We start from the raw sequence: 24,922 nt of genomic DNA on the forward strand, positions 1-24,922 counted from the left end.
CACTGTTTTCTCTTAATTAGCTCGAATCATTCTCTCAGTTTATCACACTAGCCAATCCTCTACAGGTATGGAAGATCTTTAGCCATGATATTTGTACATGTCAGTGCCTACATTTTTCAGCTGAAACTCATGTAGGTATGATCAGGATACAGATAATAGAATCTTAGAATCATAGAAGTTTGGGTCAGAAGGGACCTTCCAACATGTAAGTCTAGCCCCCTGCCATGGGCAGGGACATCTTTCACTAGGTTAGGTTGCTCAAAGCCCTGTTCAACCTGACCTTGAATACTTCCAGGGATGGGGCACCCACAAACCATTGTTACCAACTACCTATCTCCAACCTATTTATTTTTAAATTCTACTCATCTTTCCTTGCATTTATGAACTACACATTGCTAGGAGTTTTTGTAGATTCAGTCCAATGTTAAAGTGGTTAAAAAATCAATATTTTGTCATGTTTAAGAGAACTTCTTTTAAAGCTGCAGTGTAACAAGAATGGAGTCCTGTATTTTGTTGCATCTTCTCCTATTACATATAGCAGTGGCAGTCTGAAAAATAAAAGCTAGACACGATCCCAGTATGGGGGAACTGGAATAATTTACTGAACACAAGAACACTATTTTAAAGGCATCTGGGGCTGGACATGTTAATGAAGAGGACGAGCTATGTTAATTAGGGAATTACACAAGTTGCCCAATGGGTTAAATATTTCCCTCAACCCAGATTACGTAGGGGGAAAGGGATTAAAGGGTTTTAGACATGGTCTGATGCAATCATCTCAAGAGTCCTTTCTGATTTCTGCTGGAGCCAGGCTTAATCCATAAGGTAGAATTTTAACAAGTCTTGTGAGAAGGGTCCAGCTCCTTCAGATCACGAGGTGTTTGTCAGCCCTTGTTTTCTTTTGCTGAAAGCTGGGTTTGGGCTCCCACATATAGCTGAAATTGGAAATCAGATTCACCATATGCTAAAAAAAAGGGTTTGTTTGTTAATAATTACATGGTATTCCTATACACCAGACTAGCTAGAGAAAATGTCTCTCTCTCCCTATTTTCAGTCCATTATAGCAGTGTCTAGATAGTATCTAAAGCAAAACCCAAAAAAATTTCAATGAGGAATTGACGTTGTAACAAAATCCAGTAAAGAAGCATAGAATTATTTTAAATTAGTTTATTACTATTTTTGTTCATTGCTTAAAGTACACTGAGCAGGTTGACAGATTGGGAGCTTTCTGATGCTTCAAATAAGTACTTTTACTTGTAGTTAATAAATATATGAACTTTAATAGCTGTTTTCACTTGAAATCTTCAGAAGCAATTTCTGCTTTCTCTTGACCAGCACTGTTACCTAAGATGAAATTTATCAGGAGATAAATAGCTGAAAGTTACAACTCTTCTGAGTGCCTCCCATAGGTAGTCAATATGGTTTTACAGCATCAGTAACTTGTAGCATGAACATGGTAAGAAATTATCAGCACCTCACATTTTGTCCTTTCTGTTCAAAGAGTTCACCATCTACAAAAACGTCAGAGGAATTAGCCATTACTCTCATCTGAGAAGGTGCTGTTAATAAAAGCCTCACCATACTAACTTGTAATGTATCCTAGTAGGCAGTCTTGAAACAACTGAACCATGACAAAAATGAAATTATTCATACATTGGAAAACAGTCAGCAATTATACTAATACAGTACACAAAACACATTCTGCAAATTTGACTGCAATATACACAAAGGGATTTTATTATTTCTAAAGCTCAGTAACAAATGACAAAGTGGTTTTTTTACATTATATAGCAACATGCCTCACAATGTATTAAAAAGAAAAATAACTAAATGCAGAGTATTTCTTATAAAACTTGCAAGTATATGCATTTAAAAAATGTGGATATTCACAGGCATCTTCTCCCTTCTTTCCATTGCTACAATTTGCCTAGGATAGGTGTTTCCCTATGAATATTCAGGACATGGATACATTGTCCTGAACTGCATGCTTCTTTGTATACTAGGCACAGAATAGTCTTTCCCATGCTCTTTTATAATCCAGTCTCTGGAATATTCATGTTCACAGTTTGATGGTGTACTTTATGGTAATGAATATGTTGGCTCATTATCCTGCCCAGAGGGCAAGAGCCAAGCCTTACTTCACTCTGGGAGTAGCAGGGAAGTGGCTGGCATTTCTTTGTAGAAGGCACAGCATTGTCAGAGTGGAAAGAAACGGAAGCATCTGCTGGAGGAAGAACCAGTCTTGCTGAGTCTCCAAGAGAAACATGGGGCCAAGAAGGCTGTATTGTGCATCTTAGGTATTGTGGTGTCATCCAGAGGTATGAGGCAACTGAAACAGCGATGAAATTGAACCTTCTTTTCTCCTCCATGTGAATAGCTCTGTTGTAGGTTTTGATTCTGGCAAGTAGGACATAGAACAATTAAAAACTTATAGGAACTGTTGGTTGTTGTGGTTTTTTGGGGTTTTGAGATGGTTGAGGATTTTTTATGTCAAAGCACAGAATCACACTAGAAAGCACTTTTTTTTCCCTACAAGTATGTACATCCTCTCTTTCAGCCTTAGTATGTAAGTAACTAGTTAGTAACTAAAAGCATGGAATTTTTCATTGACAATCTCGCAGTAACTTTTAAGAAATCAAGTGCATGACATATAACAAAGCTGTTAGTTTAATACTATTCAGACCCTTTCAGATAGCAAAATTCCTTTGTGTTAACCATAATAATTTGAGGTTGTAGATGCTGAAATTATATTAGAATCCAGGGAAAACAGAACAAAAATTTAAACCACTGTTATACCACTGCTACAGCTATAAATCAACGTTGTCTCTCCCTTGAAACTGAGAGGTGTAATATATTCCTGAAGAACAGTTCAGTAACAATATGACACTTACAGCTATCTGATATACTTCTGTGTGTTCACCCTCTTCAAATGGTCTACTGACAATTGCATAAACAGTTTCAGATAATATGCTCACATTTACTGGATGACAATATTTGATGGGATGTCTCTCCAAAGAGGCCCTTCAATTTCTTCTTCAGCTCTCTGCTGGTTTTCTTATAGAAAAATAATTCCTTTTCCAGTTGCTGGACTTTTACTTCATACCCTTTCAAGGTTTCTGCAATACCTTCACTCTCTTCTTCTAGAAGAAATAAAACTAGTTTAAGAACCAAACGTCAGAAATCAAGATGCCTAGCTAGACAGAGTATGTCTTGTATCTTGATGGTACTTTGCTTGCAATGTGCACATTTTAACTAGCATGACACAGGATTGAAAAGGCCATGTCAACCCTGCTTGTCAGTTTTAATAGTATTTGGAAGATCAAGATCAGCAGGAGCAGTATATTTCAATTTTCCAATATCAGTAAATTCAGTAGGAAAACATAACAATTCTGATACTTCTTTAAAAAAGATACAGTTTTCCTCTCATGCAGACACCATGTGTCTGTTCCTTGGCATCATACATGACATCAGAATTAGTGACAGCCAAAATATATCTCTGAACCTTATTCTTTTATTTTTTCAGTTGGAATACAGTATTTCTCTGTAGTGACTGAAGACAGTACTTGCTGTATGATCCATTCCAAGCAGTAGATACCTTTCAAATGATGCAATATCAACTGTATTTTTTTCTGGTGTTCTTTGCGCTGGAGGGTGAGCTGCCTGTCACACTGCAACTTCATGTGTCCAAGTGCTGATTCTAATTCACGTATTATGTTTTCCCGGTCCATAGCCTTCATTTCCTGTTCTTCAATCTGCAGTTGTAATTTTCGTTCAGACTCACGTAGGCCAACAATCTAAGAAAGAAATACACTTATTTTGATTTATCAAAGCATTTTAAGAAAACCTTTTACCCTTCAGCGTAATAGATTAAAACATACAAAACCAATGATCTCTACAAGCCGTTAGGCTTATTCTGGAAGCAGACTTGCCATTGCTACCAGTTGACACTTTAGAACTGAACTGTGTACCTTTTGATCACATGGACTAGTGGATTTTTTAATACTCTGTACAAAATTTAAACTGAAACAACAGTGGCTTCCTGATTCTGAAAAACTTCCAACTTGCATCCTGCAGACAACTTTTTTACAAAATCATTCAAAGTCACAAAGACACATCATATTCTAATGCATTTCATTTTTATGTTTCCAGATATCAGTATAATTCTTCAGTATGTAGCTGTACACATTGCAGGCAACTAATGCAAAACTAGTTCATACTGAATTTAGAAAAAAAAAAGTAGAAATATTAGCCTGAGCTTTATGAAGCTTTCTTGAAAGCCTGCAGTCAGGAAGAATTTCAATACAACACCACTATTTAAATATGCTGCTGCTCTGAAAGTTAGCAAAACAGAGCACTGGAAAGGGGGAAGGAAATATCCATATCTGCAGCACCTTTCAAGCCAATGACCTCAAACCAAGATATACAAAGTTAACACACAAGTATATTATTTATGTTAACATAAAAATTAAAATATGTGAATTAATAGCAGATCTATGTAACCTGAAGAGATTTTCACCAAAAGTTTCCTAAATTTATTTTTACTTCTTGCTACCATTTCATTATCTAGAACAGTAATATAAAATGGAATAAAATATTATTCATTAGCCAAAACAAACCTTGTTGAAATAATTGATGATAATAGCTCTGAGCTCAGCAGCAGACAGGGAAACTAGTTTCCCTATTACATTATTCTCACTCTGTGAAAGACTCTGAGAAGATGACCTAAGCAAGTGCTGGCGATTATAAATACTTTCATTCTTGTAATCAATAGCAGCCTTCAGAGCTTCAATTCCTTCTTCTAGCTGGAAAAGGACATGTTCTTCCTACAGAGAAACACATGAGCGAAACTTTTTTTAAGAAAAAAAACTTAGAATTAATCTTTCAAGACATGTTTAACTTCACTCTCAAGAGCAAAACTAAACTTAAGGGTATGAAGCAGTAGTAGTAGCACAGACAATGGAAAAGGAAAAACAAGAGGTAGAGTGCAAATCTAGAACATCTGTCTTTTCCTGCCATAGTACTCCTAGCACGATACAGAGATTGATCAGATGAAAACCAGAAGTCATGTTTCCTTTTTTATCCTTTCCTCATCCTCACAATAGTTGACTTCTGCTATTTTATTTTTTTTTGGTTGTGCTAGTTTTCACAGGTCAATAAGGAGTTTGGTGACCAAAACTTGTGTAGGGAAGTGGCAGAAATGTGTGGCCTGAAGCACTGCAGATTTATTACATTTTCAACATAATGATTTCAATCAACCCAAGTGTGGGCCATCTAGGTAATATGACTTATTTTCGCTGTAAAAGTACGGAGTCCTTCAGGTGAAGTTTGTTATTCCACAAAATCCTATGAAAATATTCAGGGGGTGTTATTATGTGAGCACATTGCTTGTTCTGTGTCATGACATTAAAATATCTGACTGTGATAAACTGATGAAATGCTAGTTCCCTTATTTTCATTGTATGATTCTTAGACCAGTAGACTTGGCAAGGCACTATCTGAATTAAGTCCCTCTGAACTTCAACTTTGTTACCAGCATGTAATTGGTGCTATCACAGCAGTATTTTACCTTGCTATTTACAAAAATACACAACCCCAGTTCCTCAGTTCTAGCTTTTCTAATATTTGGAGACATTATTATCTAACACTAGCTAAAATCTATATTTATCTCTCAGAAGTGCTTACTTACTTCAGTTGACAACACTTTACCATCTCTCAGTTTCTCATCCACACTATTTCTCCTTCTGAGCAGCTGATCCCTTTCCATGTGGAGAACCTGAATTTTTTCCAAAATGTCTGTCTTGTCTTCAGTGGTGCTGCCCTGAAGCTGCATACTTTTATCACACAGCTCCTGATCCAGTATACTTAAGCGAGCAGCCAATTTCACACTATCTTTGTTTAAGGCCTAAAAAAACCCACAGCAATCACAGATATAAGACTGAGATACTCCCTTTGAGTAAGAAAAAAGTAGGTGAAACTGTCACATTCTGAAGTGAAAAAATTGCTTGCTTCTTGCAATGGAACCCCATTTATTTTGCACAGACAGCTACCATAAGATATACAAAAGATGAAAAAACAAAAACACTCAAGGTGCAGTTTTCTACATACTAAAGGGACTAGTCATTATAAGTGACAACGATATTTCAAGCTCAATTCACTTTTGCTACTGAAAAAAAAAATATTGCAAGATATTTCCCTGTCATGTTCTCTAGTTTACAAAAGGACTGAGTCATATTCATAAATAATCTGATATCATGGATATCATATTAGTTAATGCTCTGCATTAACAGAACTCCACAGTTCAGAACTGTTTGGTTTGGTTTGGTTTGCAGTTTTGGAGAGAAAAATGAATAAAAATGATTGTCTGAGTTATTTACATTTTAAATGTTGATTGGTCAAGCCACCCAGTACCTACATCACCTTTAAAGACACATGGCTTGAGCCTCCTCTGCTATCTTGTCTGTGTTCCCTGCCCACTCACCCCATCCCCAGTCTTTCAGTCAGCTTTAATTTTCTTAAATTACCTGGCTAGATCTCAATTTCTTGATTTCCAGGTGGCTTTTCTCTTGCAATAATGCTTCTTTTTTGGCTACAATGGCTTCTCTTCTCTTTAAATCTTCTTCTAGTTCTGCTAACTGTTGATGTTGTTGAAGAATTCTTTCCATTTCTTCATCCAACCACTTCTTTTGCTCTTCTAATTTCTAAAGTTTCAACACAGATCCAGAGAGCATTAGCCAGGACTTTTTGGGTCAGAATTCTATTATAATGTTTATCTTTTTTATAATTACTGATAAAACTGTATCAGACGTTGACATTTCTGATGCTAACTTTAATTCTGCAACAATATCTTGGCTAAAAATAATACAGAAACTGGACTAACTTAACAAGGGGCTCAGCAAAGTTATATTGCTGCATCTCATATAAACAAATTTGTACTAGATGCATTTAAGTGAAAGATATTCTTTTTCTAAGAACAGTTATATAAATAGATGTCATCTACCTAAGCACAGCAACTAGGTTTAGAAGGTACCATGAGAATTCACCCAGCCCATCATCATTGCATTATAGTTGCCCAAGAATGGCTCTTTGTGGAAAAAACATTAGGAGACAAGAAACTGTGATGTTGAAAGAATTAAAGACAGTAAATGGCATCTCTGATCCAGCTAGCATAGTCCATTACAAGTTTATTCTGAAGCCACAGTTTATCAGGGCTTAACAGTTGCATTTATTTAACTTTTAAAACTTCTTTTAGCCTTTAAAGACTTTAGGTAACTCAGATTCCAGTGTCCATATTGAAATGATGTAGGTGGCACCACTGCATACAACACATACTTTTCTAGCCCTGTTATGAACAACCAAAAGCAGAGACCACAGTAATTTATGTCAGAGTAGAAAACCAAACAAAATAAAATCCCCAAACAACCCATGGAACATTTATAACATTGCACAACAACATCACCCTCAAACCTACTAGAAAACCAAACCTGTTGAACTCTTGGGTCTCTGAATCAGCATTTCTGACAAAATGTAAGGAAAAAAACTTTAAAGGCCCTCCTTTCTTTCTTTCATTGAAAAAGAGTAAAAGAGCTGCTAGACTATATTGCCATTTTTTGCTACAGCAAAAAAGAAGACAAAACTATGATGGAACACTTTTTCCAAACAATTCACAAAGACATATGACTAGGGATGAAAAAAATTTTTTTTATTTCAGGGCTTACACAGATTTGGAATAGATTAACTACCTGTAGTTTATGTGGAGTTCCCACAGAGTTATTTTTCTTCTTTTTGAAAGCAGCAATTTCTTTATCCTTCAGTTCAAGGATCTTCTGTTGTTGCTCCATCTTAAGCTGAAATTCCTACGAACAAACAAAAAGCACCATTTTTCCTGCATCAGTCAGTCAAATGCATTTAATGTCAGAGTTCACACAAGTATATAATCTGAAATACTGACCCTAAATTTACCTGTAAAATTGCAATTTAGAACTAGATATCATGTAATAAAATGAAAAAAAAAAGCTGAAAGAGAAAGGCAAACTGAAGATTTATGTGAAAACGTTTACACACAATTTCTTGAGTGCATTTATCCAGAAAGTTATTAAGTCACGTGGCAGTTTGAGCCACTTTAGAAATCTAAAATCCAATTTTTAGGCTTCTCCCCACCCCTTCCCACAATTTATCCCAACACCGGAGAGAAACTTTCAGACCAGAGGCTTCTGTAGGGGAAGGGGGAAGTATATACATTTATTTACACAAATAAATACTATACAAACTAAAGGCAACTACATATATATATATAACATTACTATCAGTCAGTCCTTTCAAGCCCCTCCTTTAACTTTAGTCCAGGAGCAGCCTTTAAGGCTGATGTGTAACACAGTCTTTTGCTGTGGGAGTGTTCTGGGCTCCTGAACACTCCCCCCTCACCAAGTTCTAGTTGTTTGTTGTAGTTTCTCCTCCTCATGAAGTCCGAGAAGATAGCTCTGAGTCCTTGCTCTTCTGCTGCTGGTGATTTCTCCCTCTCGGTGTCTCACCTCGGTTCATAGGCTGCTGCAGTGTAGCTTATCAAGCGTCCACATCCTGGAATCCTCATTCCTCCACATCAGTTCTCAGCTGCCCCTGGTCAGCTTTGGCAGGCAACTTCCAAGCTCTTGGCTCGTCTCCAGTTTCACCTGGGACTCTTCTTCCAAGCACCAGGCCTACTTCCACAGCCCAGTCTCTTGGCTCAGCTTCAAGTTGAGCCTCTCCTCCACTTACAGTGGAGGGAAAGAAAAAGTCCCCCTCTACAGCTTCACTGCAGAAAAGGAGAGGGAAGAGGGCTTGGCTACAAAGCCTGCCTCTCTCCTCTTACCTCAGGTGCTGTGAATCTCTTCCTTCACAGCACACACTCCAAATGCTGACTCTAACTCTAGCTAAAGGCTGAGTTGGGGGGTCGCAGGGCTCCCCTCTCCCCCCAAGAGGGGAAGAGAGGGAGCCCAGCCACCCCCTGGCCTTGTCCACCTACACGCAGCAGACACCAACAGCAAAACAACCAAGACAGAACTGCCAACAGGTTCCGGTGCTGTGATATATGATTTTGAGCAGAAGCGAACAACATGAGTGGTGACTGGCCCTCCAGGGAACACTGTCCTGGCACCCAATCACCTCTGAGCCCCTCAGCCTCTCAGAGGGGGCCAATCTCAACATATGACAGTCATTACTGAAAATTATGGAAACCCTGGCAGTATAGTTTATTGTCTTTGAGGAAGCAGGAGTATCTAATTCTTTGTCATAAAGAAACAGGAAAAATCGTACCTTAATTTGTTGCTGGTCCTGCTGAAGTTCTGCTTCTAGTTGTTTCTTTTTTTCACTCTCCTCATACAGTCTCTTCTGTATCTGGGATTGCTGATGCTTCATCTGAGCCACGCTCTGCTCAAGTTCTGTTGCTTCTCTCTCACTTTGGTTAGATAAGGAAGCCAGGTTTTTAGTGCCTTGCTGCTTCTTCTGTAAGGCCTGAATATTCATGTCAAATTTCAGTTAATACCAGGAAAACTTATAACTAAGACTCAACTTCATTCTTTATTTCACTGAATTCTTAGAGTCAGCAAGACTTACTAACTTCTGCCCAAACAATCACCTGATATTCCTGTGGTTTCTGAGTTATCTAGTAAAGTCATACAGGCAGAAAAAGGTAAAATACAGTTCATGCCCGGCAATACAGTGTAAGTAGTAAAATCTAACAGCTCTAGAAAATGTGCAGAGACATAATGGTGACAGAATGCTGGTTCTGAGCCCAAGCCAATAAGCCAACTACCTTTTTCCGCATGGAACTTTTCTGACCCACCATTCTAGGATCGAGAGGCACAGAGCACCTAAGCTGGCCCTATACAGAATTTAAACTTAGGTGTAGCAGAACTTAAAAACAGAAGCTCAGTGTCAAACAAATATGACTGTACTGGGCCTGGCCTTGCAAACTATCACATGAATTTGCTTAGAGCTGGAATTTATATAGTATTTTCATAAAACATTGATTTTATGGCAGGTAATAAACTTGTAATAGACTCCTTGTATAGGTTCTTTTATGATACTACATACAATGGTATATGGACATCCTATATCTCCCACTTCTTTTTTGGCTTCTTACCTACCATGAAAATATTGTATGTATCTAACCATGTATATGTTAAATAGCATTCTGAGTATAATAGTATTAAATTTCTCATTAGCTACTTTAATCCAGTCAACTTCTAAAGTGTAAAACAGGTGAGAATTTTACAAGCACAGTGTTAAGGTTCAGATATGACAGGGAGACAGAGATTTGCAACCCTTAATGGTCAGATCAGAAATACCTGCACTTTCAACTTAGCTGCATCCATCTTCTTCCGGAACTCTTTTTGTAACTTGACTTTCTCAGGAACATCTCTCACCTCTTTACTGTCCAGCTCCTGAAGCTGCTTTTGTGTTTCAGCCAGTTCCATTTTGGCCTGTTCAGTTTCTTGCTCCAGTTTAGTTATCTTCAAAGAATATTGCCTACTTACAGACTGAGCATCCTTACCTTAAAGACAGCATAATAATCAGTTGAAATGTAATACTCGATTTTGTAGTTGAATCATTACTTACTTTGTTCTGGCTAAATCAGTAATTTCTGATTCAATTTCCAATACTAAAGGAACATGCAGTTTCCTTGTAACTGAAATGGACATAAAGGAAGGAGTCCTATATATGAATTTTTCACAAGTCACCTGATGTCACCAAATGCCACCTGACTGCCAAAGTTAAATTCTTCTGCCTATTGCAGTGTTTGCCAAAATGGCTCCCTGTATTTCATAAATTTGTTTGGTTTGGTTTTTTTTCCAGAACAATATGCTATTTATTTATTACTCAGCTTTAAGCTTAATAATTAGGAAAAAACCTTGGATAGTGTTTCTACTCCGTGACTTGTTCTGTTTGGGCAATTGGCGGTGGGACACAGAATCTTCCTCAGTGCCAAAAGACAACCTCAAGAGAAGGTAAGCATAGGAGAGGAGTGTGATTGAAGGAGCTGAGCAGAGAGATCCTTACTGTCACCATAAGGCTAGTTTCTGTATCAGGACAGATGTGTAAGGGATGTAGGCTAACAGGGACACTGACCTTTTCCCTCATCCACTTCCAACTCCTGTTTCTCTACTGTGCTAAAACACAGAAGATACAGACACCCAGACACCATATGACAAATACATGTCCATGAAGAGATCAGTAGCACTGAGCTTACATGAAAAATTACATTATTGTTGGATAAGAGCAACAATCAACAAAGTACAAAAAATATTTAACAAATACATCTGCATATCATAGCAGAGTAGGCTGTAATCAAAATTTACAGCCTTCAGTGCAATTATAGCAAGTAATCAGCAAAGTTACAAATCTAAATTGTTAAAAGTATCCTTGTGTAAGGTAGCTATGTAAAAACTAAGACATGCAGGACTTCAGGTTTTTTGTGGCTTTTCTTTTTTTTCTGAATATCTTCACTCCAATTATCCCTATAGTAGCCAGTTACCTGTTCTTACTAATTCCTTAATAAGTTCCTCTTTCATTTTGATATTAAGTGCAAGTTCTCTTATTTTTTGCTCAGCCTCAGTGAATCTCAACTCTGAAATCTTCAACTTCTGTATGTTAAAAACATGAATTTTCTGGAGGCTGTCAATCTTTTCACCTTGAAAAAAACAAAGCAAAATGGAGATTAAAAATCTGGAATACATGCTGACCCAAAAGGTAGTGCTCTGGAACACTGTCTGTGTGGAGTGCTTCCACATGAAGTAAAATAATCAAAAGGAGAGAATAGCACCAAGAGTCTTTTCCCTGCTATGCGTCTAAACAGGAAAAGAAATGTATGGACTTGCATTTCAAGATTCTACGTATGAGGAAAAATATTCCTGAAAACATTTCAGTGCATTTCTGGTAAGACAAGAGAATTCCATTTTGTTTCACTGAAGAAGTACTAAGGATTATATCTAACTAGCTTTCTGGATAACAAATATTACTTAAACACTAAGGCTACTGACATCAGTTTCAGAAAGGGAAAGAAGAATAGAATCTTGAAAGCCTACATTGAGCTGTAACTAAAAAAATATTCTTATCAAATACACACATTTTGCTGGGAAAAATAGTTACATGTGCTAAAGACACTCTTGCATATGCTGATACTGTAATAAGATTTGCTCTTATGACTTTCATTTTACCTGTGACTGTGTCAATCTGTAGCACAAATTTGTTGGATAAACCAGACTTGTTTATTTGACATTTCATATCACTTAGATCAGGAAGAGTGCACAGAGAAGCCTGATTTTGTGTCCATGTTTGGTTTATGGAATGCCTAAGGAAGAATGATAAACATGCTAAACTGCAAATACATAGGGATATAATTTGCTTTGCGCAAATTTTATGATTCTAACAGAAAAGAATCCCAAACTTACCACGGTATTTGTACCTTCTTTCCCATCTATGCTCCACACCACCCCCCGATCTTCATGGCAGATTCTGGCCCCAAACCAAGGATTATGCAATCTTTGTTAAACCTATGTTTATTAAACTTATTCTGCAATATGCCCAGTTGGTCCCACAAGTTTACCATAAGTAGCATTACAGACAGTCTCATATCATGGCAGGATTAGGCAGTAATTCTACCTTTATACCTATGCATTTGTCTGTAACAAAAGTTATAGAACAAAAAATTACTTAAATGAGGTTTTGTCTTTGCTGCCTGTATTTTCTTCCTCTTCATCACTCTGATCAGAGAGGTGGCAGTGAAGGACTTTATCCTGATCTTCTATCTTGCTCAGTATCATCTGTCTGCGAGCGTGGAATTCTGCCATTCTCCTGTTCAGGGAGAAGGCACAGAGGCTGGTATACACCTGCCAGAGAGCACACAAAAATAGTGATGGGTAAAAACAGCTGCAACAACTTAGCAATTCTTTACTGATATTTTAAAAAAATATTTCAGTTTAAAATTCTGACATCACTTGAGCTTGTAAGCAAAATTAGAAGTTTTCTCTAATAACTCTGAATACCTTTGTAACAAATGGTTTTGCAAGAACTTCAAATGTGAAAGAAGGCACTGTTAAAAACTCGTTATTCCACTTATTCAATGCAGTCATAAAAATAATAATTCATTTTTGTTAATGTTTTGTATTTGAACCCTCAAAACCTCCAGAAAAACACCAGAAAATATTAGAGCCTTAGCACTTGTAAGTAGGAATTTTAAGCCTGAATATTTTGGATAATTGTGGCATAGCAAGTGTTGCAAGACAATAATTTTTCAGAGTCTTTAATGAGAAGCTAAGCAGTATCTGAGAAAGCCACTGTCATGTCATGTCTAATTATTGGCTCATAATCATTACAAAGTAGAGGGGCAAAAATGTAAGATTTGGGTAGACCTTACCTTTTGGGTCTCTGTACCTGAAGGTGGATGAAGGAAGCGTAGCAGATTTTGTGTGAGTGGGACACTGTAGGGTCTCCTTGCAAATGCTGGCCCATCTTCACAAGCATTTGAGATACCTAAAGTTTTCACATCTGTAATCTTCTCTAATTTTTCTTTTAGCTGATCAATAAGCATTTGCTGTTCTACCATTTTCTCAGTCTCATGGGGAAAATAATAACAAAGCAAAAGTGAGTTCTGTATCATATTCACTATTTCTAAATTCCATACAAAGGTCATGAATCTTGTAAATCACTCACTGACTCTCAATTATTCTGCTGGGCACAGGCAAATTCTGTAACAAACTACAAATGCTATGACATATCATCAATCCACTCACACACCAACTCCAATAAATTTTAGACACATTTTTTTTAGAAAAACCTATCCCAGTTAAGTTACATCTAGTAACATCTAGTGAGAGGCGGACAACGTAGTTAGCATCTTGAAATTCCTTTATATGGGTGTTTATGGAGAAATAAAATGGGAATTCAAAAAAAATGTTCAAATGAAACACGTGGTCTGAGTCTTATGAATTAAACATGTATATGGGCTTCGTCTTCCTCTTTGAGCACTTCCACTTGAAAGATTATTTGTAAAAATAAACATAAACATGTACATGTCCTAGGATGACTTGCTGCTTTTTTCTTCCACCGAGCCTCAGCTTTTGTTGGTAATGATAGTTTGGAGATCTTGTCTGCTTCTCCTACAGCATTCTCTGTACATCGTTCAAAGTACTTATGTTACCTAAACTGATTTATCCACAAGGCCAAGATTACATAAATTTTTAATTCACTCTCTTGTTTTTGATTCTTTTCAAAGTATGGTTAAAATCTGGCCTTGCAACAACAGAAAAGCTGAAGAATAGCTCATGATACATTTTGCATTCTCCTGCTTTGAGTATAAGTTTCTATTCATTCTTATGCTGTTCTCTTAGATTGAAAGTTCTTTCCAAACACAAGCATACAACGCCTTACATACTGACGTTGTTTTGGAATACAGTACATATATTCCCTATGTTATAGGAAATAGAATATATGTATGAATATCACATTTATTATCATTTTGGAAGCAGTAACAGCTAACTGATTGACTAGAAGGTATTATTTAACCCTTTTAAGAATTTTTGTCCCTGATACTATTGTACATACAAGCTCACAGTGTAACACCCATTCCATAAATACGTATCTTTATAAACATTTAATACCTAATACTTGTTACTTTTAAAGTTTTTATTCTATTATATATCATTAAATTACATATTCCTGTGAATAAAACTTAAAATATTTGACAAAAGTACTTGCTTTTCATTATTCTACCTGTTTTTACATAGAAATGGCAGTTTAGTGAAATAAATACCAAAATGGTGCCTGAAAGCTCCCAAGCTTCTCTGCTGTCTCCAATACTTGATCTTTTACCTACACTGTTACATATTCTGTTCATTACCTCCTACCTTGTATCCTCCAGAATTTATATAAGCATTATCACAGTGTAAGTTGACACTATGGTGTACAGGTTAAAAATAAAAATCTAGACAGAGGTGACAGAAAAGAAAGACAGTGACAGAGGAAAGAAAAAGATGATGACTAGTACACTTACCTTTCAGTCATTGACTATGGCCAAGCCATCAGTAAAGAAGAGGAAAAAGGAGACAAAGTATAATAAGGAGAAGAGCACTAGCTATCCATGTTTATGCTTTTCTCTTTTAAAAAAGTCACATAATAATTTATCTGTCATCCATGTGACAGGCAACACCGGGAGAATATTAACTATTCTATCTGCGGTCTTCTTGATCTTAAAACGTTATGCACATGATAGCCATCTTAATTTCACTAGCAAGCACAAGATCTAGAGAAGGAAAGCGGCAAGAAGCCTCTTTCTCACTATGTCTCTTTCCATTATGTCATTCAGTTTTCTCTATTAGTAAATGATCAGAAAGTTAGGATGGAATTCTGTCTTGCAAACTCAAAAGGGAATAATACTCTAATTCTTAATAAAGCTATAACAAAATCAGTTTCTATCCAACCTTTCAATTATTAACAGTAACTTTTAGAGTCTAAAGAATCTTTCAAAGTTTTTCAAATTCTAATTCATTACTTGTCCTGAAACTACTTAACAGTAATACAAATCCTGAAGCATAACAGGAAGGCATGGAGAGAGTGAATGATATCTCAGGTTATACAGGAAGGTTGTGGCATAGCTAGGCTTACGTACAGACTTCAAGAATCACATTATTGTGGTTCATCCACTAGATGAACCCAACTGATTAAGTGATACAGCTCTAATTCAATCAAAATGTTTCTAATATTGACTGGTAGTTAAAAAAAAATAAAATACAGGGACTTGTTGAATGCATTCACACAGTGGAAGGATGGTTCAATACAGATACATGTGTATCAGTGGAAAAATACCTGTAATCTATGTGTTTCCTGAGCCTCCTTTAAAGATTCCAGTTGTTCTTCATTTTCCTGTAGTAATGTCTTTATCTGATTCTGTAGTATCTGGACTTCACGATCCTTCTGGCTGAATACTTCTTCATCCACAACTAGTGCCTGCTAGATAATACAAGAAAAGTTCAGCTGGGGAAAAGGGCGGAAAGTGGAAAAGCTGGAAAATAAGACCTCATTTGTTGTTAAAAGACATGATCAGAACTGCAAAGTTTTGTACGGCAAATTATCTAAGTGGTTATCTGCAGTTTCTACCAGTTATTTTTTCACTTCCGTTTCATCTATTGATTTTGTTCTGACAAGTTTCATTATTCCAAAGGGAATAATTTACTCATAACCAAAGCTCCTTTACTGAAGTATATATCTGAAATCAATTATTCTTTAGCATGCTGTTACATGCAGCCACAAGATCTCAGCATCTTGTGATTAATACGCTTATCAAATGAAAAAAATAAGAACAGCTGTTCTTGTTCTGAAACTCAGATAACAGCTTAAAGAAACTGTAAGAATGCTTCTTCAAGTGTTTGTGTGAATGAATAATCCAATACTGATTGGAGGAGACTTCCAAATGTTGTTACTCTTCCAGGAAGCGTGTAGAAGACAAATACAAAACATTGAAACATAATGTCAACCCACAAACCTTCTCATTCCCGTTCTTCCTATTTTTTTCTCCACAAGTCCTGCTGGTGGAGGCACAAATTAGTTTGCAAATTAAATTTGGCAGATTGATTTTTCACTTAGTTATTTAAATAGTGAACTTATAATTAAATACCTGGTATTTCTTTAGTTCCTTCTTTAGTTGAAGAATCATGGCATGATGCGGCTCTGGGCTCATCTCAGTCCCTGTGTCAGTTTCTTGGACGGTGAGAGCTTCCTTCCTTACTTTCTGTACCATAGTGATCCACCTCTGCAACCTGTCCCGCTGACTTCTTCTTAAGCTAATGTCATCATTCAAATCAAGTAGAAAGGGGAAGGCTTCATCTACACAATTTCTGTAACTGAAATACTGAACCTGAAGGCGGGTGAGCTGCTCCTCGAGTGAACTGATACGAGCTTTTTCTTCATTTAAGTCATGTAAATACTGATTACTGATCTGCTGGTTCTGCAAAGCATCCCGAAGTAATCTGATTTCAAGTTCCATTTCATCAATGCGGTCTTTTTCGGGGTTGTAATTTACTACTGGTTTATTTCTAATATTTTTGGCTCTGTTGGCATATTTGAGAGAATTTAAAGATTCATCAAAGTCCAGTGAGGATGGACTTATACATGTTATCATAACAGTCTTGGCATTTCCTCCAAGGGAGTCCTTCAAAATACGAGTGATTTTAGCATCCCTGTATGGAATATGTACACTTTTCCTTTTTGGGTCTCCAAGGGCACTGATGACATTTCCCAAGGCTAAGAGACCACTGTTAATGTGAATTGATTCCTTGAAGCGTTCACCAGTATTTCCAGTTTTTGCTACCCTCTCTGATCCTGCCAAATCCACGAAATGAAACTTCGAAGCGATCAAATCCCGTGCAGCATCAGTATTTTTTTGAGACTCTGCAGATTGCTTCTGACAAATACTGATGGTAAAAATGGCATGAGATCGACTAGAGTGCTCATTCATCTGCGTTGTGCCTGTGCGACGAGCCGCATTGCCACTTTCCAGCAGGCTTATCACTTCATCTGCACATTCTACTTGGAATTCTTTAGCGCCAACAATCACTTCAAACACCGAAACAGGTGAAAGTAAGAATAATCCAATTAATTCTAAACTCTTCAGCAAAAGTTTACAGTAATAGCTATAAATAAATATTAAAGAAACATACAAGCCTGCATTATTAGGTGGTCATAGCATATAGCTACAGAAAAAAGAAGACATCAATATGTGAAAAGCATGAGGTACAACACGTCTGAACCCTGCAGATATTTAATATATGGATGTATTGTGTCAGCATTTGAAACAGTATCTTAGACAAGACACAACTCATTTACACACTGCACATTGCCTTACATAATTCACAGTCTAACTGGAAAAAGTATGAGCAAAGTCAGCTCAAAGAATATTTTGCAAGTTTAAAAAAGAAAAAAATACTAAAACCAATAAGATTTTTAGTAAAAATGATTCCTGGCCTGTGGTAAGAACAGAATTCTTATCCTAAATAGCTTGGATAGTTGGGTCTTTGGGATAGGTATCTGTTAATAACCTAATAAAGTAGAAGTGTACTTCTACCAAATACTCCTTCCCAGCATATTTTTTGTCATATTTTTCTTTAAATTAATGATGGAAAATGTCCTAGCACAGTCTACTGAAGCTGACTCAAACTGTAATGAAGAAGAGAAATAGTTTAAAATGTATTGTGGGGTCATTTTGAAGCAATTATATTGTCTTCAAGATTTGTGCTAAATTAGTGCCTTCTTCCAGCTACAGACAAGAAAACCATGACAGCTCAGTAAAACAAGTCTAACAATAGTAAACACAACAATTAGAATATAAACAAGCAAACAAAAGCCAAACCTCAAACAGTTTGAGAATAAAATATCTCTGATGTGGATTCTTCTAGCATTTTCATGTGGTGAACAAGATACCTAGAGGGTGTTAAATCTCAAAGCCTCCAAAAATATCTACTACTACAAAAAAAAAACTACTCCTCTTAAAGAAGAGGTCTCTTCCACTCATTTTATAGTGAAAGGAGGGTAGATATTTACAATATAAGTGGTTTAACAATTATAACTTTGAAGGGAGAAGCAATGGTTTAATCGTAAAATACTTATTCCAGTAAATAATTACACACTATTTCTAGACAGAATTTGCAGAAGCAATAGTTGCATATTTATCATTTGCCATTTCCATCTATATTGGAATATCCACCTATTACTCACAGGCATCTAACCTCAAAACTGCTTCAAATAAGTTAAACTGAGTTTATATTCTGAAACTCGAACTATTTTTTCCCTAGCATTAGTAATGAATGAGCATTTTCAAGAGAAGGCAAGAATAACTTAGACACACAAGTGAAACCCAACTGTACCAGGGTGAATTTATGCTGATACTTTTGGTCTGGTTTTGGCCCTGCCACCTGTGAAAGCTTTGCTCTTTCCCTGCCAAGTTATTGGAAAACAAGCACTGATAAACTGGAAAGCTGTCCTTGAAGAGAGCTTCTTGTATAAACTGTTTTAATTGGTATTCTGTGATTGGCTAGTTGCCCTCCAAGGTTGCTTGAAGGAGAGACTGAGGAGGAAGAGGATGAAGGATCCCCCAGACTCATTTGGAAAAGACCCCCCCGAGTACCGTAGGCAGGCACAGGGAAAGCCACACGTGCGCAGAAGAGATGCACTTACACAACCAAGGGGGTGGGACGGAGGGCCTCGGCTGGGCAGTGCTGGCCACACCTGGGAGGTTGTGGTCACTCAATTAATTGTATAAAAAGCAGATAGTGCTTTCTTGGAGGGAGCTAACTTCATACCAAGGACAACGTTGCCTTTGGCAGGGACGCCTGCAAGTTTGTGAACTTACCGACTCTCCAAGGATGCAGCTTCTGCTATGGGTAATTATAGGCATGCTAGGTCAGTAAGATAACTTTATGGGCAACAGCTGGGTAACTGGGGAGGTCGTGCTGGGGGCTTATTTCTCTCCTCCTTCCTCCTTTTTGGGTTTGTTCGTTTTGTTGGCCACCTCTTGGTAATAAATATTGGGTTTTGTTAAGCTTTTAATGGTGTCTTGGTTTTCAAGCTTCAGTATGGTTTGAACCCTCCCTAATACACCAACACATCAAATTTTAGAGCTGAAATCCTACCTGTATTTCCCTTCTCATCTTCTCGGATACGTAATTCTTTCACAGAGGTCTCCAGCTCCAACAAATCTCGAAGTTCTTCCTTGTAAACCTCTATATAAGATACTTTCACATAGAAGTTAACATCACAGTTTTCAGAAATATGCTGAAATAATTCCTGAATAGCCCGTGGGATTATGCCTTTTTCATCCTCTGCAACTGATGCTAAAATACAAGCACAAATGTCACAGAGCCTTGTAGTTATTCTGTCAGATAAATTAAAAAGACTGAAAACTGAGAGAAGTCTGTGAGATTTGCTACTCAATATTCTCGAGCACAAGTCCTATGAGGAGAGGCTGAGAGAGCTGGGGCTGTTCAGCCTGGAGAAGAGGAGGCTCAGAGGAGACCTCATCACTCTCTACAACCCCCTGAAAGGAGGTTGTAGCCAGGTGGGCATCAGTCTCTTCTCCCAGGCAACCAGCAGCAGGACAAGAGGGCACGGTCTCAAGCTGTGCCAGGGGAGATTTAGGTTGGATATTAGGAAGAAATTTTTTACAGAGACAGTAATCAGACATTGGAATGGGCTACCCAGGAAGGTGGTAGATTCACTGTCCCTGGAGGTTTTTAAGATGAGACTGGATGTGGCACTTAGTGCCATGGTCTAGTAACCACGGCAGTGTTGGATCAAGGGTTGGACTTGATGATCTCAGAGGTCTTTTCCAACCTGACTGATTTTATGATTCTATGATTCTAAGGAATCTGAAGAGCACAGTGTTCACAAGGATTTTTGTAAATATTTTTTTTTCTGTGGGGCAGAATATTTGTTTGCATCCATTAATAGGATTCAAAGTTCTAAATTACATGTTATAGTTATGAAAGTTATGAAAAATATGGAGTCCGTTTTAAACCTACACTCCTTAGAGTACAGATTTCTTCTTTATCCTTACTCATTAGGGTTGGCAATGACATCTAGAGGGTTTGAGAAACTACAAATGCTACTTAAATTTAAAAAAATCATCAGCACCTTAGTGAGACAAAATTTATGACCAACATTTACAGTAATTTCCTATTTTTTTGAAGTAGACATGGAACACTAACGCCAAACTCTATTTTTGTTTTTTAAATATTCAGCATAGGGCAATGCTTCCATTATTAATTTGTGTTCTTTATTCAAGAATATGGAAACTGTTTGTCTACGAGAGGATACCCAGAATATTTTTCACCAAAAGTCTAAAGGGTTGGTCACATCTAACTATGAATTTAGTAAATATATTTATAAAACTAAAATATGGTCATTCCTGGACTATGAACGGCTTTAGATCGTGGCACTCACTACCTAAACAATTTGACTAGCAATGCTACTTAGAGGAACATTAAATAACTGCTAGTGGAGGGAATATAAGTGAAGTTACAACAGTAAGCAGAATAAAGAGGACAATGGTACGAGGTTCAATAAGGCCAAGTGCTGGGTCTAGCCCTTCGAGTTCCAACATCACCATTCAGGGCTACAAGCTGGAGGAAGAACAGCTGGAAAGCTGCCTGGCAGAAAAGTACCTGGGGGTGCTGGTCAACAGCAGCTGAACATGAGCCAGCAGTGCTCAGGTGGCCAAGAAGGCCAATGGCACCCTGGCCTGTATCAGCAGTAGTGTGGCCAGCAGGACCAGGGCAGGGATCGTCCCTCTGTACGCAGCACTGGTAAGGCCACACAGCAAATCCTGTGTTCAGTTCTGGGGCCGTCACTTCAAGAAAGACATTGAGGTGCTGGAGCGTGCCCAGAGAAAGGCAGCGAGGCTGGTGAAGAGTCTGGAGCACAAGTCCTGTGAGGAGTGGTTGAGAGAGCTGTGGTTTTTTAGCTGGGAGAAAAAGAGGCTCAGGGGCGACCTTATTGCTCTCTACAAACCACCTGTAAGAAGGATGTAGCCAGGTGGAGGTTAGCCTCTTCTCCCAGGTAACAAGTGACAGGGAAAGAGGAAATAGCCTCAAGGTGCACCAGGGGACGTTTAGATTGGATATCAGGAAAAATTTCTTCATGGAGAGGGTGATCAAGCATTGGAACAGGCTTAATTGTAGACTTAGCAATGATCAGTTAATGACTGGACTTTATCGTCTTATGGGTTTTTTCCAGCCTAAATGATTCTTTGGTTCTACGACTCTAAATAAAAGGAAAATTTTAATACCTACCAAGAGATTTAGAATAATCTATTTATATCCATTTGGAAGAATTAAATCAACTAAATAAATTTCTTTGATGTCACAGAAATGTCTCTCAAAAAAACCCAAACAAACAAAGCCAACACAGAGTGAGCAAGCAAACAATTAACTACCTAATGCAGGAATTTTCAAGGTAAGATAAACACAGCAAAAAACTTGAAAAACACTGCATTTCAGAAACAAATTCTAGTTTAAGTTGTGTTTTAAAATGTGGAGTGTGAAAGAGCAATTTATAATTTTTTTCTTCTTAGATATTTTTGGTATAGCCTAATTCATGGATAAGGCTTTAGAACAGTTTAATTAATCACATAAACTTCGGAAACTTTTCTTTCTTACTACAGCTTTTTTCATTAACCCTTAAAATTCCGCTACATCATCTACTGGGTAATAAACATTTAACTTGCACAAACACACTGTTGACCAGTTTAAAAAAAGAACCTACCAATGTGGTCACCGCCAATGGTGTAAGTCTTCCCAGAACCAGTCTGTCCATATGCAAACACTGTAGCATTGTATCCCTCAGTCAGAGACACTAGAAGAGGCTTAATGCAAACAGTATAAACTTCTTCTTGGGTTGAGCTTTTGCCAAATACAAAATCAAAAGTGAAGACATGGTCCTTTCCAATGATAATTTGTTTCGCATTTGGGACTAATCTGACACACACTTGGTGGTTATGAAGTATTTCTTTGGAAAGCAGGGGTCTGACTCGGACTGCAACTTTAACTGGGATCTCCTCCATGCCAGGCTCCAGACCTTTGCTTCCCATTCAGTGTTCAGATAGTCAGCAAGAAATCTGTTACTACTGTATTGTTCACATTATTCGCAGTTGTCTGCAACTAAGAAAAAAGTTTTCCACATTATATAATAAATAAGAATTAATTTCCTGAAATAGAAAGTTGATATTTTCCTAAAGTATAAGTAAGCATCATTACAATCTTGAAAAATACCTGATATAAAAGCAGCTATATTAATAAGTGTTTAATCAATTAATAAATAAATTTTGCCTCTAATAATTTCCAAGCTAGCAGACTTAAACCTGAGAGTTGCCTGATTTTCTATTTGAACATAACACAGCCATATGAAGCAACTATATTTTAAGAGCTTGTTAACAGACACTGTTGATAAAGCAAACACTTGCAATGAATCCTCTCATTTTCCTATTCCTGCATTCGTATTGCATAGGCAACATAAATCAGTCAAACAGAACCTTTTACTCCAAAAGTTGTACGTATACACCTGAGTTTTAAAACCCTCTTCCACTTATGAAGCACCAAACACTTGTAACTCGACAAGCACAGAGAAAGAAGTTGTGTTACCTATGAAGGGTGATTTTAAATGTATCTAGTTACTACATGTAAAGCATTCCTCTGATTTTGATCTCCATCTTTAAGCACGTATGTGGGAGGGAAACCCTATTTCATAGGATTCTATTTTATAAAAGAATGTGGGAATATGATATATTCCCAATACGCCGAAGTTACAGAGATACTTCGGTGCGGATGCATCGTTTTTCCTTGGCTGCCATAAGGCAGGAGCAAACATACTGCCGTGATATTGTGCGGGCGGCCCAGAACATTTTCCGCCTTTGCCGCTTCTCCAAACCTGAGAAGGAGCCGGGAACGGGATCACGTCTGGGTCTCGGGAGCCGCCAAGGGCCGCTGAGCCCGCCGTCCCCCGGCTGCCGCCGCGTCTGGCCGTGCCGCCGGACCCGTGCGGAAGGAGGGCAGGAGAAGAGAAGGCGGTGGCGGCGGCCGGGCCAGCGGCACCAGCGGTAGGCCGGTCCCGTCGCGCTGTTTACGGCCCCTCGCTAGGCAACAGCCGCCATGTCGGCACCGCCCGCGCCGGCACCGCCCCCAGCGGCCGGAGGAGCGCGGGGAGGGACGGGCCGCCATGGGCGTGGGTGAGCGGCAGCGCTCCTCTCCCTGCCTCCTTGCCCACTTCGGGGCCCCTTAGTTCAGTAAGGACTTTGATGTGCTGGAGCGTGTCCAGAGACGGGCAGCTAGTGAAGAGTCTGGAGCACAAGGCCTACGGGAGCGGCTGAGGGAGCCGAGGGTGTTTACCCTGGAGGAGGCTCAGGGCTGACCTCATCACTCTCTACAACTACCTGGAAGGAGGTTGTCTCACGGCTAGGCTTCGCAAACGAAGATTTGGGAAGGCACTCCCACACTTGTTGCAAGTGTGTTAGTGGCTAAAAAGGCCAATACGGTTGCAAAAGGCACAGCAGAAAGACTCCCCAGGTGCAATCTGCTAGACACAATTCTTTCTGCATTGTCTTTTCTCCTCAAGGAGAAAAGACAATGTGTGCTTTCTCAAAAGCATAAGCAGCGTTATAGATGGTGTGTCTCGAGACCTCCCGATTGGAGGCCAGACTAGACCAGCTATGATGATCAATATGCCCAAGGCTGAGATGTTGTTTCAGGGAGTCCTTGTATCTTCTCTTCGGGGCTCCTCTCTTGCAGCAGCCAGTGGCAAGTTCGCCATAAAGCAAGATCTTAGGGAGGCGGTGGTCCTTCATCCTTGAGACGTGCCCTGCCCAGCGCAGCTGTGTTCTCAGCAACATGGCCTCAATACTTGTGACTGCTGCTTGTTCTAGAACAGATGTATTGGTCACATAATCTGACCAGTGGATGTTTAGGATTGTGCAGAGACAGCGTTGATGGAAGCATTCTAGGAGTCACAGGTGGTGGCGGTAGATGACCCATGATTCAGATCCGTATAACAGAGCAGACAGCACAATGGCTCTGTAAACACTGATCTTTGTACTTTTCTTCAAGTGTTGTAGCAAGGTAGGTATCGGCCTCTTCTCCCTGGCAGCTAGGCAACTAGCAGTAGGACAAGAGGACACAGTCTTAAGCTGCACCAGGGGAGGTTTAAGTTGAACATCAGGAGAAACTTCACAGAAAGGGTGATTCAGCATTGGAGTAGGCTACCCAAGGAGGTGGTGGAGTCACCGTCCGTGGAGGTGTTTAAGGAAAGACTGGTCATGGCACTTAGTGCCATGTTCTCGTTGACAAAGTGGTGTTCGGTCATAGGTTGGAGCTGATGATCTCAGAGGTCTTTTCCAACCTAAATGATTTTC

At 38.5% G+C, this 24,922-nt stretch overlaps 1 protein-coding gene across 7 annotated transcripts; it reads right to left on the reverse strand.

Annotated features, from left to right (window-relative positions):
• Positions 1-1,152: 1,152 nt before the first annotated feature.
• On the reverse strand, positions 1,153-23,647 carry KIF27 (kinesin family member 27). Of its 7 annotated transcripts, none has more exons than XM_027635163.1 (18): positions 23,446-23,647; positions 22,285-22,679; positions 19,656-19,856; positions 16,646-17,583; positions 15,838-15,978; positions 13,391-13,588; positions 12,688-12,863; positions 12,192-12,325; positions 11,510-11,665; positions 10,323-10,528; positions 9,289-9,486; positions 7,740-7,853; positions 6,522-6,698; positions 5,687-5,902; positions 4,617-4,823; positions 3,596-3,794; positions 2,976-3,140; positions 1,153-1,344 (listed from the first exon to the last, which is right to left on the reverse strand). In XM_027635163.1, the coding sequence occupies exons 2-18, from the start codon at positions 22,607-22,609 to the stop codon at positions 1,292-1,294; spliced, it is 3,804 nt and encodes a 1,267-aa protein (XP_027490964.1). In that variant the 5' UTR covers positions 22,610-22,679; positions 23,446-23,647; the 3' UTR covers positions 1,153-1,291. The 7 variants fall into 7 exon arrangements, with proteins under 7 accessions (XP_027490964.1, XP_027490967.1, XP_027490961.1 ...); XM_027635166.1 differs by having other exon boundaries at positions 10,401-10,528; positions 15,838-15,981; XM_027635160.1 differs by having other exon boundaries at positions 15,838-15,981; positions 23,446-23,646.
• Between the last annotated feature and the right edge of the window lie 1,275 nt (positions 23,648-24,922).

Source organism: Corapipo altera, unplaced genomic scaffold, assembly GCF_003945725.1.
Source record: "Corapipo altera isolate COAL_440 unplaced genomic scaffold, ASM394572v1 61411, whole genome shotgun sequence".
NCBI classification, from domain to species: Eukaryota; Metazoa; Chordata; class Aves; order Passeriformes; family Pipridae; genus Corapipo; species Corapipo altera.

Bases quoted from the DNA above. Each gene is read 5' to 3' on its own strand.
- KIF27 (XM_027635160.1), bottom strand. From the start codon at position 22,609: ATGGGAAGCAAAGGTCTGGAGCCTGGCATGGAGGAGATCCCAGTTAAA. The intron at 13,589-15,837 runs GTATTTTTCCAC...TTTCCCCATGAG, and splicing joins AGGAAACACATAGATTACAG to ACTGAGAAAATGGTAGAACA. The intron at 9,487-10,322 runs GTATTTCTGATC...ATGAATATTCAG, and splicing joins CAGCTAAGTTGAAAGTGCAG to GCCTTACAGAAGAAGCAGCA.